General features: G+C 48.2%; 1 protein-coding gene across 3 annotated transcripts in view; it reads left to right on the top strand.

The window, feature by feature from the left end:
- LOC140396102 (aldo-keto reductase family 1 member D1-like) overlaps positions 1-14,218 on the top strand; it is a 155,061-nt gene that overhangs the window by 79,216 nt on the left and 61,627 nt on the right. For all 3 annotated transcript variants that reach the window (XM_072484214.1, XM_072484212.1, XM_072484215.1), the window contains 2 exons: positions 3,316-3,425; positions 12,357-12,522. In XM_072484214.1, coding sequence (XP_072340315.1) covers positions 3,316-3,425; positions 12,357-12,522 — 276 coding nt within the window. The remainder of the gene's footprint in view (positions 1-3,315; positions 3,426-12,356; positions 12,523-14,218) is intronic.

Below are 14,218 nucleotides of genomic sequence, written 5' to 3'. Positions count from 1 at the left end.
GAGGGTGGGTGGAGCTGGGCTGTCTGTCAGCTTTTTACTTTTGTTTTAGGCTGTTTGCTGCAGGGTGTGTTTTAGTTTTGTTTTCAGTGTTGGAGCTGAAGCCAAACCAAGCAGGTGTACTGCTGTTCTCTCTGCCATCAAAAGACGATCTCTTGATCATTTGGTGAATTTCTCACACTCTCTTATGCCGTCCTTTATTATCAGAGCTGCACCTCTTCCTTTTTCACTGCGCCCATCTTTTCAGCACACTAGAATATTTAGTTCTCACCATGTAATCATGAGTCTATAATAGATATTAAACCAACCCATTTATCTTTATTTGTGCAATTTAAATCACCTGACTTATCACTTCCTTGTATTACTTTTCACCCATATTCCCTTTCCTCCTCCAACCCCACTTCATTTTGTGTTTAGCCCTGAAAAATAAAACACTGCTTGCCAAGACACTTGCAATTTCATGTGCAAAATGCAAACGATCCAACACATTCACCACATAAGTCACTGCTCTGTTCAACCATATCCCACCCCTCTCCCTCCAATCTCTCACCCTGATCATTCCCCCAGTAACACCCTTCCGATTTAAATCCAAGGAACATGGACGACAATGGAATGGCAGACAGCAAATAGCTGGTGCTCCTCGAGCCTTTGAGAACTTCTCACTATTTCAGAATAAACCCCCCCAACTTCTATTCTACACCACCAATCAGCTTCTTAAACTCCTCCGCCCTCATCCCCAACAACAAACAAAGAACAAAGAAATGTATGGCACAAGAACAGGCCCTTCAGCCCTCCAAGTCTGCTCCGACCATTCTGCCTCCCTAAACTAAAATCTTCCGGGATCCGTAACTCTCTATTTCCATCCTATTCATGTATTTGTCAAGATGTCCCTTAAACGTCACTATCGTCCCTGCTTCCACCACTTCCTCCGGCAACGAGTTCCAGACACCCACTACCCTCTGTGTAAAAAACTTACCTTGTACATCTCCTCTAAACCTTGCCCCTCGCACCTTAATCCTGTGCCCTCTAGTAATTGACCCCTCTACCCTGGGAAAAAGACTCTGACCATCCACTCTGTCTATGACCCTCAAAACTTTGTAGACCTCTTTCAGGTCCAGTGAGAACAAATCGAGTTTATTCAACCTCTCATCATAGCTAATGCCCTCCATACCAGGCAACATCCTGGTAAATCTCTTCTGCACCTTCTCTAAAATCTCCACATCGTTCTGGTAGTGTGGCGACCAGAATTGAACACTATACTCCAAGTGTGGCCTAACTAGGTTTCTTTCCAGCTGCAACATGTCTTGCCAATTCTTATACTCAATGCTCCGGCCAATGAAGGCAAGCATGCCGAATGCCTTCTTGGCTACCTTCTCCACCTGTGTTGCCCGTTTCAGTGACCTGTGGACCTGTACACCTAGATCTCTCTTACTGTCAATATTCTTGAGGGTTCTACCATTCACTGTATATTCCCTACCTGTATTAGACCTACCAAAATGCATTACCTCACAATTGTCCGGATTAAACTCTATTTGCCATCTCCCGGGCCAAGTCTCCAAATGATCTAAATCCTGCTGTGTCCGCTGACAGTCCTCATCGCTATCCGCAATTCCACCAACCTTTGTGTCCTCCGCAAACTTACAGACCAGTTACATTTTCCTCCAAATCATTTATATATACTATGAACAGCAAAGGTCCCAGCACTGATCCCTGCGGAACACCACTAGTCATGACCCTCCAATCAGAAAAGCACCCTTCCATTGCTACTCTCTGCCTTCTATGACCTAGCCAGTTCTGTATCCAACTTGCCAGCTCACCTCTGATCCCGTGTGACTTCACCTTTTGGACCAGTCTGCCATGAGGGACCTTGTCAAAGGCCTTACTGAAGTCCATATAGACAACAGCAATCTGTTGATACCCGACCTGCATCAATCATCAATCAAGTGCGAGGAGTTCATAATTCTTTGTTACCAATATCGAGACCATCCCATCAGCTGTCTCTTCCTCTAAGATTAACCTTTGCCCAGCAACTGAAGTCACACCTTTCCCTAGTTTCTCTTTCATCTCCGCTCTTGCCCTTTCTAGACTCTCAATGAGATTCACCTCTTGCCCCCATGACCTTATTATCGCCAAACTGTTTACCATCCAATTCCCTGTCGGTCCCCATGTTAGCTAGTGAGTGGTTAATGGTTTTCTCTCCTAAGATTCTGATCCCTTCCCTTTAAAATCAGCTAGCATCACATCCTGCAGAAACCCACTCTCCAACCCTATGTCCGTGCAAATCACCGTCTCGACTCTCCTGGCCCTGATCGGATTCTACATTCCCCTCCCCTGGCCCAGCTTCCCCAGGCCCAAGTTCCTTCATCCCCATGTTCTGATTAGTCTGTTGAGCTTCAATGCATATCCTCTGGGGTGAGATTAAACAAAGAACAATACAGCACAGGAACAGGCCCTTCGGCCCTCCAAGCCTGCGCCGACCATGGTATCTGCCTAAACTAAAACCGTATGCCCTCCATACCAGGCAACATCCTAGTAAACCGTTTCTGTGCCCTCTCCAAAGAATCCATATCCTTCTGGTAGTGTGGAGACCAGAATTGCACACAGTATTCCAAATGAGACCTAACTAAGGTCGTATATGTCATAATATCCACTCATGTATATAATGAGATGCAGACAGGCAGTGATTGACACACAGGATGACCAGTAAGCACACAACACAGTGCAGCCAATCATCAGACAGGACACTACCACTATAAAGCCAGAGGGCACTAGGTTTCCCTCTCTCTCGGGACCCAGCCACTGAGACACTCAGAGTCCACGAGCTAGCAAGTGCAAACACCATGCGGTAGCGAGTAAGTCTGTCAGGCTACTAAAAGGTCTTCAGTCAGTTCAATAGAGTGTCGACCCACAACTGAATATGTATATCAGTTCTATTGTCGAATAAAACAGTGTTGGATCTTCTCCAGTGTTAGACGTCTGTTTCTAGCTTCCCTGCATCGAGTGCAGTCCACATCGAACCGACCTGCCTAACACATCAGTATACAGCTGCAACATGACTTGCCAATTTTTATATTCAACGCCCTGACCGATGAAGGCCAGCATGCCGTATGCCTTCTTGGCCACCACATGCATTGCCACTTTCAGTGATCGGTGGACATGCACTCCCAAATCTCTCTGCTTGTCAGTACTTTACATACATGAACCCAGACAGAAAGACCCTGTATACTAGAATTGACACAGAAGGATGCAGACTAACGCCTTTTGTCCACTGATCAAAACTCCAGTGGATTTTTATTTTTTTGGTCTTTTTCTGCTCAGGTCGAATGTCACCCATACTTTACTCAGCTCAAGTTAAGGGAATTTTGTGACTCCCATGGAATTGTTATCGTGGGCTTCAGTCCTCTGGGAACCTGTCGGGACTCCCTCTGGTAAGCAGCCTAATTGTTCTTTCCTCCGCAAACTCTTTTAGAACTGACACCCTGCTGGGGTATGGTTCCACTCGGCCGACCCTTTACTGTGTGGGAGGTGAGACAGTGGAGAGGGCTGAGAGGCATTGGAAGACGGGAGCAATTTTCTAGGAGCAGGAAGGTGTCAAAGACCATTCTGTCCAGAGGTCAATTTTGCCATTTAAATGATGGATGAAGGAGCTCCTCCAACTGCTATGGTAGGCTCTCTGACAACTGGAACCTCCAGTGAACACTGGTGGCCTGTCTTGAGCTCTGTGAGGGGGTTTGATTGGGGGGGTGGTAGGGGTGGAGTTCTTATGATCATTGCGGAAACAACATCCCACCCCGACAACTCTAAACCTCAACAATCAACTCCCCAACCTTTGCTGGAGACTGATTCGCTGGCTGAGGTGACACTGCCTCCGTTTTCCATGGTCCCAAGCAGCAACAATGCTGTATCCCTGGATCATGTTCGGTCCCAGCAGTGACCACCATTCCTGGTTCCCGCCTTCTGTTGAGTCTTTTGGTCTCTTTACTCTCACAAGAGATCAAACATTTACACCTCAAACAAACACTCTACACTGAACTTATGATTTCACGCAATCTATTCAGTAAACATGCGTCAAGTACACTATGTATTCAAATTTTTTGCTATACAACTGGTCACAATTTGCCTCAACACTCACGGCTTCAGACATAAGTAAATATTACCCCTTTGAACTGAATCGGCCAAATTCTTCTGAGGTTTGTTCTGTTCATTGAGGCTTCACCCAGGGCATGGCATGTGTGAGATTGTTCCGATAGGCCATCACTGATGTGAAAAGTCTCTGATGTTTGATTCTTCTACTCTTCTGACCTGTGTCACAGGCAGATTAAAATGGGTGTTCTGTTCCAAACTGCCACATACTCCCACAGGATTGTGGGATTGTCATTAGTCCCCAGCCAATGGTAAGCAGGCAGGTTATAACATCCCTCCCCCACAAAGTCCAAGGAATCCACTGAAGATCCCGGCGAAGGAGGGTGTCGGACTCGTTTTGCCGCATTTGCGCTGGATCAGGCGGCGTGTAACGAGACGGAGACCGGCGCTTCCGTGATGAACGGCGTAACGGTTGTACATCCATGGCCCGTGGGCCCAAGGATTCCCCCTCTGATGCATCCTGTGTCTCCATCTCGGAGTCAGAGTCTGCTGCCTCTGTCATCTCGGCGTCTCTATCTCCACGCGGTTCTGTAACGACCTGCACAGGCTATGAGTGAGGCACCAGAGGAAGATTGTGAGGACTACCTTCCATTGTCTCTGGTCTCTGTGGCTGTAGCAATGAGCTCCGGGGTCGGGAAATCTTTGGGAAATCTTTCGGTCTTCTGGACCGAACGTGGTCTACATGTTTGCGCCGGAGACGACCCTGGGCTTGCACTTGGTACGATATAGGGCCTGTTTGGTGAAAGATTACGCCAGGAACCCATTGGGCACCACCAGCAAAATTCCGAACGGACACTGGGTCACCGGGCACAAACTGCCGTATCGGCCGATGCCGAGAAAAACCATGTCCCTGCCGTTCTTGTGTGCGACGTACTTTTGCGTCAATGTCCAGGAAAACCATACTAAGGCGGGTGCGAAGTCTCCGGCCCATTATGAGTTCTGCGGGAGCTACCCCAGTCACCGCATGGGGGGTGGTCCTATACAAAAACAAAAAGCGAGCCAGTCTCGTATCCATTGATCCGGAAGACTGCTTCTTTAGGCCTCGTTTGAATGTCTGTACTGTGCGCTCTGACAACCCATTTGAAGCCGGGTGGTAAGAGGCAGTGCGGATATGGCGTATGCCGTTCATCTCCATGAGCCTCGCAAACTCCTCACTCGTGAATGGAGTGGCGTTATCCGTGACCAGCACCTCGGGGAGGCCATGCGTACTAAAAGACAATCGCATCTTCTCAATTGTTGAGCAGGACGTTGTGCCGAGCATCTTATGCACCTCTAGCCATTTAGACTGGACGTCGATTAATAGAAGGAACATGGATCCTTGAAAAGGGCCGGCGTAATCCGCATGCAAGCGCGCCCAAGCTAGCCATTCCTAGTGATGTAGGGGCGCGGCCGGCGGAAGCGTCTGATGCTCCTGGCAAATGTAGCAGTTTTGGGCCACCTTCTCAATGTCGGTGTCGAGGCCTGGCCACCAGACATAACTCCGGGCCAACATTTTCATTTTGGTCACACCTGGATGCCCATTGTGCAAGTCTCTTAGTATCAGCTCCTGTCCTTTTTCCGGGACAATCACACGTGTCCCCCACAAGAGGATGCCGTCTTCCACGCTGAATTCTGAAAGCTTGGAGGAAAATGCCCGCAACTCGCCTGGGAGCTATCTATGCTGCCCACCATACAGGACTATGTGCCGAACCTTTGACAGGACTGGCTCCGTCTGGGTCCCCTCACGGATCTGTGATGCCGTGACAGGCAAGGTGTCCATAAAATTTAGGGTTGCAACCACCTCACCAGTCGTGGGGGTCGACATGGGGCCGGTCGATAAAGGCAATCGGCTCAGTGCGTCGGCATTCGCTATCTGCGTTCCTGGTTTGTGCTCCAGGGAATACTCGTATGCAGCAGGCAACAAAGCCCAGCGCAGGATCCGTGCGGAAGCAATGGGCGGTATTGGCTGATCCTCTCTGAAAAGTCCCAGCAGAGGCTTAAGATCAGTCACAATAGTGAAATGGCGGCCATACACGTACTGGTGGAAGCGTTTCACCGCAAAAACCACTGCCAGGCCCTCCTTCTCGATCTGCGCGTACTTTGTCTCCGCTGCAGTCAATGTGCGGGAGGCGAAAGCTATCGGCCGCTCAGCCCCGTTCTCAATCTTGTGGGACAGGACGGCCCCAATACCATACGGGGATGCATCACATGTGACGAGTAAAGGGTTTCCAGGATGATAGTGGGTTAGTAACCCAGACGACGACAATTGTTGCTTCACCCGCCGGAAGGCGGTTTCTTGCGGCTGAACCCCAAACCCAGGTGTGATTTTTCTTTAGCAGAAGGTGCAACGGGGCCAGCGTAGTTGCCAGATTGGGGAGGAACTTCCCGTAATAGTTTACGAGACCGAGAAAAGAACGAAGATGTGAAGTGTCAGTCGGGGCGGGGGCCTGTTGAATCACGTGCACCTTCTCTGCGGGGTAAACCTTCGCGGTCCACCCGATAACCTAGGTAGACTACTTCCTTTGCCTGAAATACGCACTTTGTGCGACGTAAACGGACTCCAGCCTCCGAAAGGCATCGAAGGACAGCCTCCAGATTTTCCAAATGTTCCTGCTCCGACGTCCCTGTAATCAAAACGTCATCTAGGTAGACAGCGGACACGGGGTAAACCTCTCAAAATAAGAACATCTGGCCATCTGGCCCCTCGAGCCTGCTCCACCATTCAATGAGATCATGGCTGATCTTTTGTGGACTCAGCTCCACTTTCTGGCCCGAACACCATAACCCTTAATCCCTTGATTCTTCAAAAAAACAATCAATCTTTATCTTAAAAACATTTAATGAAGGAGCATCTACTGCTTCACTGGGCAAGGAATTCCATAGATTCACAACCCTTTGGGTGAAGAAGTTTCTCCTAAACTCAGTCCTAAATCTACTTCCCCTTATTTTGAGGCTATGCCCCCAAGTTCTGCTTTCACCCGCCAGTGGAAACAACCTGCCCGCATCTATCCATATTTCCTTCATAATCTTATATGTTTCTATAAGATCCTCCCCTCATCCTTCTAAATTCCAATGAGTACAGTCCCAGTCTACTCAACCTCTCCTCGTAATCCAACCCCTTCAGCTCTGGGATTAACCTAGTGAATCTCCTTTGCAAACCCTCCAGTGCCAGTACGTCCTTTCTCAAGTAAGGAGACCAAAACTGAACACAATACTCCAGGTGTGGCCTCACTAACACCTTAAGAACCTCCCTATTCTTAAACTCCATCCCTCTAGCAATGAAGGACAAAATTCCATTTGCCTTCTTAACCACCTGTTGCACCTGTAAACCAACTTTTTGCGACTCATGCACTAGCACACCCAGGTCTCTCTGCACAGCAGCATGTTTTAATATTTTATCGTTTAAATAATAATACCTTTTGCTGTTATTCCTACCAAAATGGATAACCTCACATTTGTCAACATTGTATTCCATCTGCCAGACCCTAGCCCATTCACTTAGTCTATCCAAATCCCTCTGCAGACTTCCAGTATCCTCTACACTTTTTGCTTTACCACTTATCTTAGTGTCATCTGCAAACTTGGACATATTGCCCTTGGTCCCCAACTCCAAATCATCTATGTAAATTGTGAACAGTTGTGGGCCCAACACTGATCCCTGAGGGACACCACTAGCGACTGATGGCCAACCAGAGAAACACCCATTAATCCCCACTCTTTGTTTTCTATTAATTAAACAATCCTCTATCCATGCTACTACTTTCCCCTGAATGCCATGCATCTTTATCTTATGCAGCAACCTGCAAAATGCCCTCCATAACACGTTGCAAAATAGCGCAGGCAGAGGATACTCCAAAGGGCAACCGTGCATATCTAATTTTGTGAATGAGAGTCCGCCTGCAAGCTACGCGTAGAGATCCTCTATGCGAGGCATTGATATCGGGCGAGTCGGGAAGCCGTATTCACTGTAAGTTTATAGTCCCCACACAAGCGAACTGTGGCATCTGGCTTCATTACAGGTACAATTGGTGCTGCCCAGTCAGCGAAACGGACGGGCCTGATAATACCCAAACTCTCCAAACGAGTGAGCTCCCCTTCTACCTTCTTGAGCAAGGCGTAAGGCACCGGGCGCGCCCGGAAATAGCACGGCGTGGCTCCTGGTTCGACTTGGATACGGGATACTGCCCCTTTTATTTTCCCCAAACCGGGCTGGAATACATCTGGGTATCGTCTGAGCACCTCAGTCAACCCTCCAGAAACTGTTTGGCGGACGTGCTGCCATTGCAACCGCAAATGGCGCAACCAGTCCCGACCCAACAGGCTGGGCCCATGGCGGCGCACCACGATAAGTGGGAAATGCCCCTCCTGGCGCACATAAACAACAGGGATCATTGTAGTTCCTGCAATGTCCAGTGGTTCCCCCGTGTAGGTGGCCAACCTGGCCTGTGAGTCGGTTAATGTAAGGGTCTGTATACCCTGCTTGATGCGGTCGAATGTCCTCTGGGCGATCACGGGGACCGCTGCGCCAGTGTCCAACTCCATCTCAAGCGGGTGACCATTGACCCGTACTGTCACCTTAATGGGGGCCACACGGGAGCTGCCACACAATGCAGCTGCAGGCAGTCGTCCTTCGTCTCCACGTCCTCAGGAGTAGTCGCCGCAGGTTCATCCACATGGAAGGTACGGCCCTGGGCTGGTCCCAGTTTCGGTCAGAACGACGGCGCCTCTGGCGCCCCCAGGACCGCCGTCCGCGACGGGGTCGGCGCCTACAAGTCTGACACGGACATGGCTCCTCATCCATTGGTTCTGGAGAAGGCTCTGTTTGGGGAGGAATGTCCGAAGGCCACTGGCGTCGATCCGGACGTCGCCTCGCCCAAGGTACCGCAGGAGTGCGGGGGGACGTTTCCGGATGGAAGGGGTTGCGCCCCAAGGCATGCACCTCCATTCCCTGTAGCTCCTGCACTCCTCGTTCTGCGCTCTCTCGGGACACTACTATTTGAATGGCCTGTTGAAAAGTCAATGTTGGCTCAGCAAACAACTTTCTCTGGGTGGCCGCATTGTTAATACCGCAAACCAAATGGTCACGTAACATTTCTGACAAGGTCTCACCATAGTCACAGTACTCCGCAATCCTGCGTAGCCTGGATAGAAAGTCGGCAAGGGATTCTCCTGGGGTCCTCTCAGCAGTATTAAACCGGTAACGCTGGACTATCGTGGATGGGGTTGGGTTAAAATGTTGCCCCACTAAATTCACAAGTTCATCAAATGTTTTGGTGTCTGGCGCAGCTGGGTACGTAAGGCTCCTAATTACCCCAAACGTATGTGGGCCGCAGGCAGTGAGCAATATGACCACTTGGCACTCGTTTTCAGTGATATTGTTTGCCCAGAAATAGTAACGCATCCGTTGTGCGTACTGGTTCCAGCTTTCCAGCGCAGCATCAAAAACATCCAAACGTCCGTACAGAGGCATGGTATAATAGAAAACAACTTCCAACCTGTATCCAACAAAAATCCAGGGAGGTGGCTTCAGCAGTGTAGACAGCTATTCACTTTAACCCTCGTCGCCAGTTTTGTGAGGGCCACGAAGAATCCAGCACGAGTTTTAAGGATACAAAGTAATTACATTTATTTACAATAACATATATATATATATATATATATATATATAACAGCAGCAGCAACTTCTCTTGCTGCACACTCCTTCCTGCTGGTTCCAAACTGGCCAGCTTTATTTATACATGGAGTTTACTAATGGTTTCTCCGCCCCCCTCATTGGGGAAGTTCATACTCCCACAGGATTGTGGGATTGTCATTAGTCCCCAGCCAATGGTAAGCAGGCAGGTTATAACACAAACATTGTAGTTACAGCTGCCAGCTCGACTTCCTACTTTTGCATTTTGCAAACGGTTGATTTGTGCATGCAAACTTTCCTTAAATAGGCCAGGTCAAAAGGCCCTTTAATGCATCTCATTTCAAGTTGACCAAAAAACATCCCATCATGCCTGTAATTAGTCATTTAGCACAAACAGGGCCTTATTGCCACACTTCCAATTGGCCGGTAGATCTTAGAAATGGAGCTCACAAAGCGATGGGAGCCCTAACAACAACTCATTGCTTGAGAGGAAGTAAACACCAGCCGGGGCCTCCCCGAGATAACTGAGGTAAGGCTATATTTATACTCAGTTTTCCAGCTGATGCATGAGCTCACCATCACCCTGGCAACACGCCAATCAGTCAGTACAGGTCAAAGTCAATTATTATGTCTCAGATGCAGTCGTGGCTGAAATCAACGGGTGCGATCTACTGGCCTCATTGCGTTCGAATGAGAGTGCAATGCGGCTGGTAGATCCTGGAAGAGGTCTCCCGGAAGCTTCTTGGCAGACTGTTCACCTCGCGGGTTGTACCCAGGTCCCGCGAGGTGTTTGAATCAGAATCCAGCCCAAAAGGGGCATAACCAAATGGCACACCTAAGTAGGTTTTAAACGTACATAGGCGAGCTTACCCCGGATCTACAGGCCTCCTGTGATCTACCAGCCACCCCAGGAGGCGGACACTGATCAGTACTGGCCTACGTAAATGTAGGCCAGGTGGAATGGCACTCAGTGGGTCTCCTAGGCCATCAGAGGCCCCTGCGTTGATGAGTTGGATGATCAGCCATGATCGTGATGAATGGCAGAGCAGGCTCGAAGGGCCAAAAGGCCTCCTCCTGCTCCTAACTTCTTTGTATCTATGTATCTATGGATGGCACTGCCAAGCTAGCAGGAGAACTGCCAGGGTGGCAGTGCAAGAGTGCCAAGGTGACACTGCCAAGGGACAGCGCCCAAGTGGGATCATGCCCATGAAAGGAGGCTGGATGGAGGATTTAAAGGGTAGAGAGTGCAGGGCAGATAAGAGAGAGCCTCAGGAAATTGGGCGGTGATGGCTGAGGGGCCTGGAGGGGAGGGGGCCTGTAATGGGGTGTGTGGGGGCCTGAAGAGGCGGGTCTGCAGGGACCCCATAGCGGGTTATCCTAACTTGAGGGATAATACCCATACTTCTGGGCGGGTGACATTGCCCATGTTTGGGGGGGTGTGGGGGAACCACAAGCTCATTTAGAAATCTAGGCACCCTTTAAAAATGGCAGCCCGATCTTTGAGTTCAGCTCCTTAGTGCTGAAAAGAAATTCTAAGTGTGGGATAAACTGGTGAGAAACTCCCCAGGGCTCAAATAAGGGAGTTGTTCGACCAATGAACAGTAGCAGCTGTGTGTACCACTGCACGTTGCACTGAAGGAACTCACCAAGACTTATTCAACAGCACCTTCTAAACGTGTGACCTCTACCATCTAGAAGGGCAGCAGTAGCAGACACATGGGAACACCACCAACCGCACGTTCCTCTTCAAGTCACTCACCATCCTGACTTAGATGCATATCTCTGTTCTTTTACTGTTGCTCGATCAAATTGCTCAAACTCCCTCCTCAACAGCAAAGTGCATGTACCTGCACAATATTGATAGCACCGGTTCAAGAATGTGGTGAGAAATTCCCACCACATTCTCAAGGCAATTAAGGATGGTCAATAAATGTTGGCCTAGCTAACGACGCCCATGTCCTGTGAAAGAATTTTTAAAAATTACTTGTTCATTTATCTCATTTATATTCTTGGGATCTTTCTGTGTACAACTTGTCCACTGTGTAACCTACATCATAACAGTAACATCCCGCCATTTCTAAAATATTGAATTGGCTGTAAAGCATTCATAACCTTGAGCAGTCGACGTTGAAATGTCTTTCTGTTTGTCACACTAGCATTCATATTTACTTTGGAGCTCCAAACAGAGCAACATGAATTACCAAGTGTCTGTGCTGAGCAGAAAAACACAAGCTGAATTGCAACTTTGTTCTGGGTTAACTGCTCAGAAGATGTAGAATGGTGATGGATCAGGTAACGGAGGAGCTGTCGCTAGCCAGGGAACTGGACCCAAGAAATGAACAAAGAACAATACAGCACAGGAACAGGCCCTCCGAGCCTGTAACGGTCATGATACTACCCTTAGCCAAAACCCTCAGCCCTCCCTAGTGCCGTATCCCTCTATACCCACCCTATCCATGTATTTGTTGAGATGCCTTTTGAACGCCATTAATGTATCTGCTTCCACAAACACCCCTGGCAGTGTGTTCCAGGCATTCTTGGAGGTATCAGGGAATTAGAGGGGGATTATTTTTTGCCACCACCATAATGTTTGTTGTGTCGGCAGGGTGAATACCAAGATTCCCCCTTTGTTGGACGATGCTCTCCTGAACTCGGTGGCAGCCAAGTACAAGAAGACAAGTGCCCAGGTTGCTCTGCGTTTCCAGCTTCAGAGGAACACAGTCATCATTCCAAAAAGCTTTAACCCAGAGCGCATTAAACAAAACTTTGAGGTATGGCTCTGGTTTGTTCTTTTACACTGCTTGATTTAATTGGATATTTTATTGAGATATAGCTACAGTACAGACAGATGTCTGACCGTTCCGTGCTGCTGTTTTTGCTTCAGGTAAGCCTTTTCCCAATGGCCTTCATCTAACCCTGTCAGAGTACCTTTTGCCATTATCGACTTGTCTAAATGTTCTCTTAAATGAATCTGTATTAAATGCCTTCTGTACTAATCACCTAGACTATTTCTGAAAGATCCATATTTCTAAGTATGGAAAGATGTCCCCATTAATTACAGATCAGTCAGTTTAACATCAGTGGTGGGCTTCTAGAAACAATTCATAAAATCATAGAATCCCTACAGTGCAGAAAGAGGCCATTTGGCACCGACCCTCCGAAGGAGCACGCTACTTGGACCCACGCGCCCATCCCCGTAACCCCACCTATCCTTTTTTGGACACGAAGGGGCAATTTAACATGGCCAATCCACCTAATCTGCACATCTTTCCACTGTTGGAGGAAACGGGAGCAGACACGGGAGAAAGTGCAAACTCCACACAGACAGCTGGAATTGAACCTGGGTCTCTGACACTGTGAGGCAGCAGTGCTAACCACTGTACCACTGTGCTGCCCACTTATTTGGGATAGAATGAGTAATCATCTGGAAAAATGTGGGTTGATGAGGAAGAACAAGCATGAATTTCTAAAGGGGAAATCATGTTTCACTAACTAACTGGTTTCTGTAGCTCTTGGGGCTAAAGGGATCAAGGGATATGGGGGGGGGGGGGGGTGAGGGGGAGACGGGATCAGGGTATGAAACTTGATGATCAGCCACGACCAAAATGAGTGGCAGAGCAGGCTCGAAGGGCCGAATGGCCTCGTCCTGCTTCTATTTTCTATATATATGTTTTTAACTTGCTGGAGGTTTTTAAGCAGGTAATAAAAAGGGTTGATGAAGGTAATGCTACTGTACATGGACTTTCAGAAGGCATTTAATACAGTGTCACACAACAGACTTGTGAGAAAAGTTATAGCTCATGGATTAAAAGGGGCAGTAGCAACGTGGATACAAAATTGGCCGAATAATAGGAAGCAGAGTAATGGCCAATGATATTTTTCAGACAGAAGAAAGGTTTCTCCTGAGGTCAGTGTTCAGACCTTTGCTTTTCCTGATATATATTAATGGTTGGTGTTCTAATTCCATTCCATCGCCTAGTCGTGAACGAGGGCAGACTTTTGTCTGTTTCCATAGCTAGTAATTTCCATAACTAGTCTGTCACCAGGGGCTTTTAGCTTGAGGGGCGTCACTTCACATCAAACGTGGCTGACTAAGAGATCTCCCGTTCTTACTGTACAATAGCTCTAACTGTGGTGTTTGGAAGGATTTTGGAGGTTGATGCTCAGCCAATTTGGCCTCATTATGAACACACCATCTTTGGCCATCAAATCCTGCAATGGGACCCAAATCCGGAGCTTCTGGCTCAGAGGCAGGAATGTTATGCATTGTTTATTAAGACAAGTTCTTGGTGTGCAGGGGACAATTTCAAGATTTATGGATGACACAAAACTTGGAAGCATTGTAAACTGTGAAAAGGACAGTGTAGAACTTTAAAAGGATATAAACAAGTTGATGTAGTGGGCAAATAGGTGACAGAGACAGATGAAGATCAATGCATAGAAGTGGGAGGTCATATACTTTGGTCG

Source organism: Scyliorhinus torazame, chromosome 19, assembly GCF_047496885.1.
Source record: "Scyliorhinus torazame isolate Kashiwa2021f chromosome 19, sScyTor2.1, whole genome shotgun sequence".
NCBI classification, from domain to species: Eukaryota; Metazoa; Chordata; class Chondrichthyes; order Carcharhiniformes; family Scyliorhinidae; genus Scyliorhinus; species Scyliorhinus torazame.
This window is presented reverse-complemented; position numbering and strand designations above follow the sequence as displayed.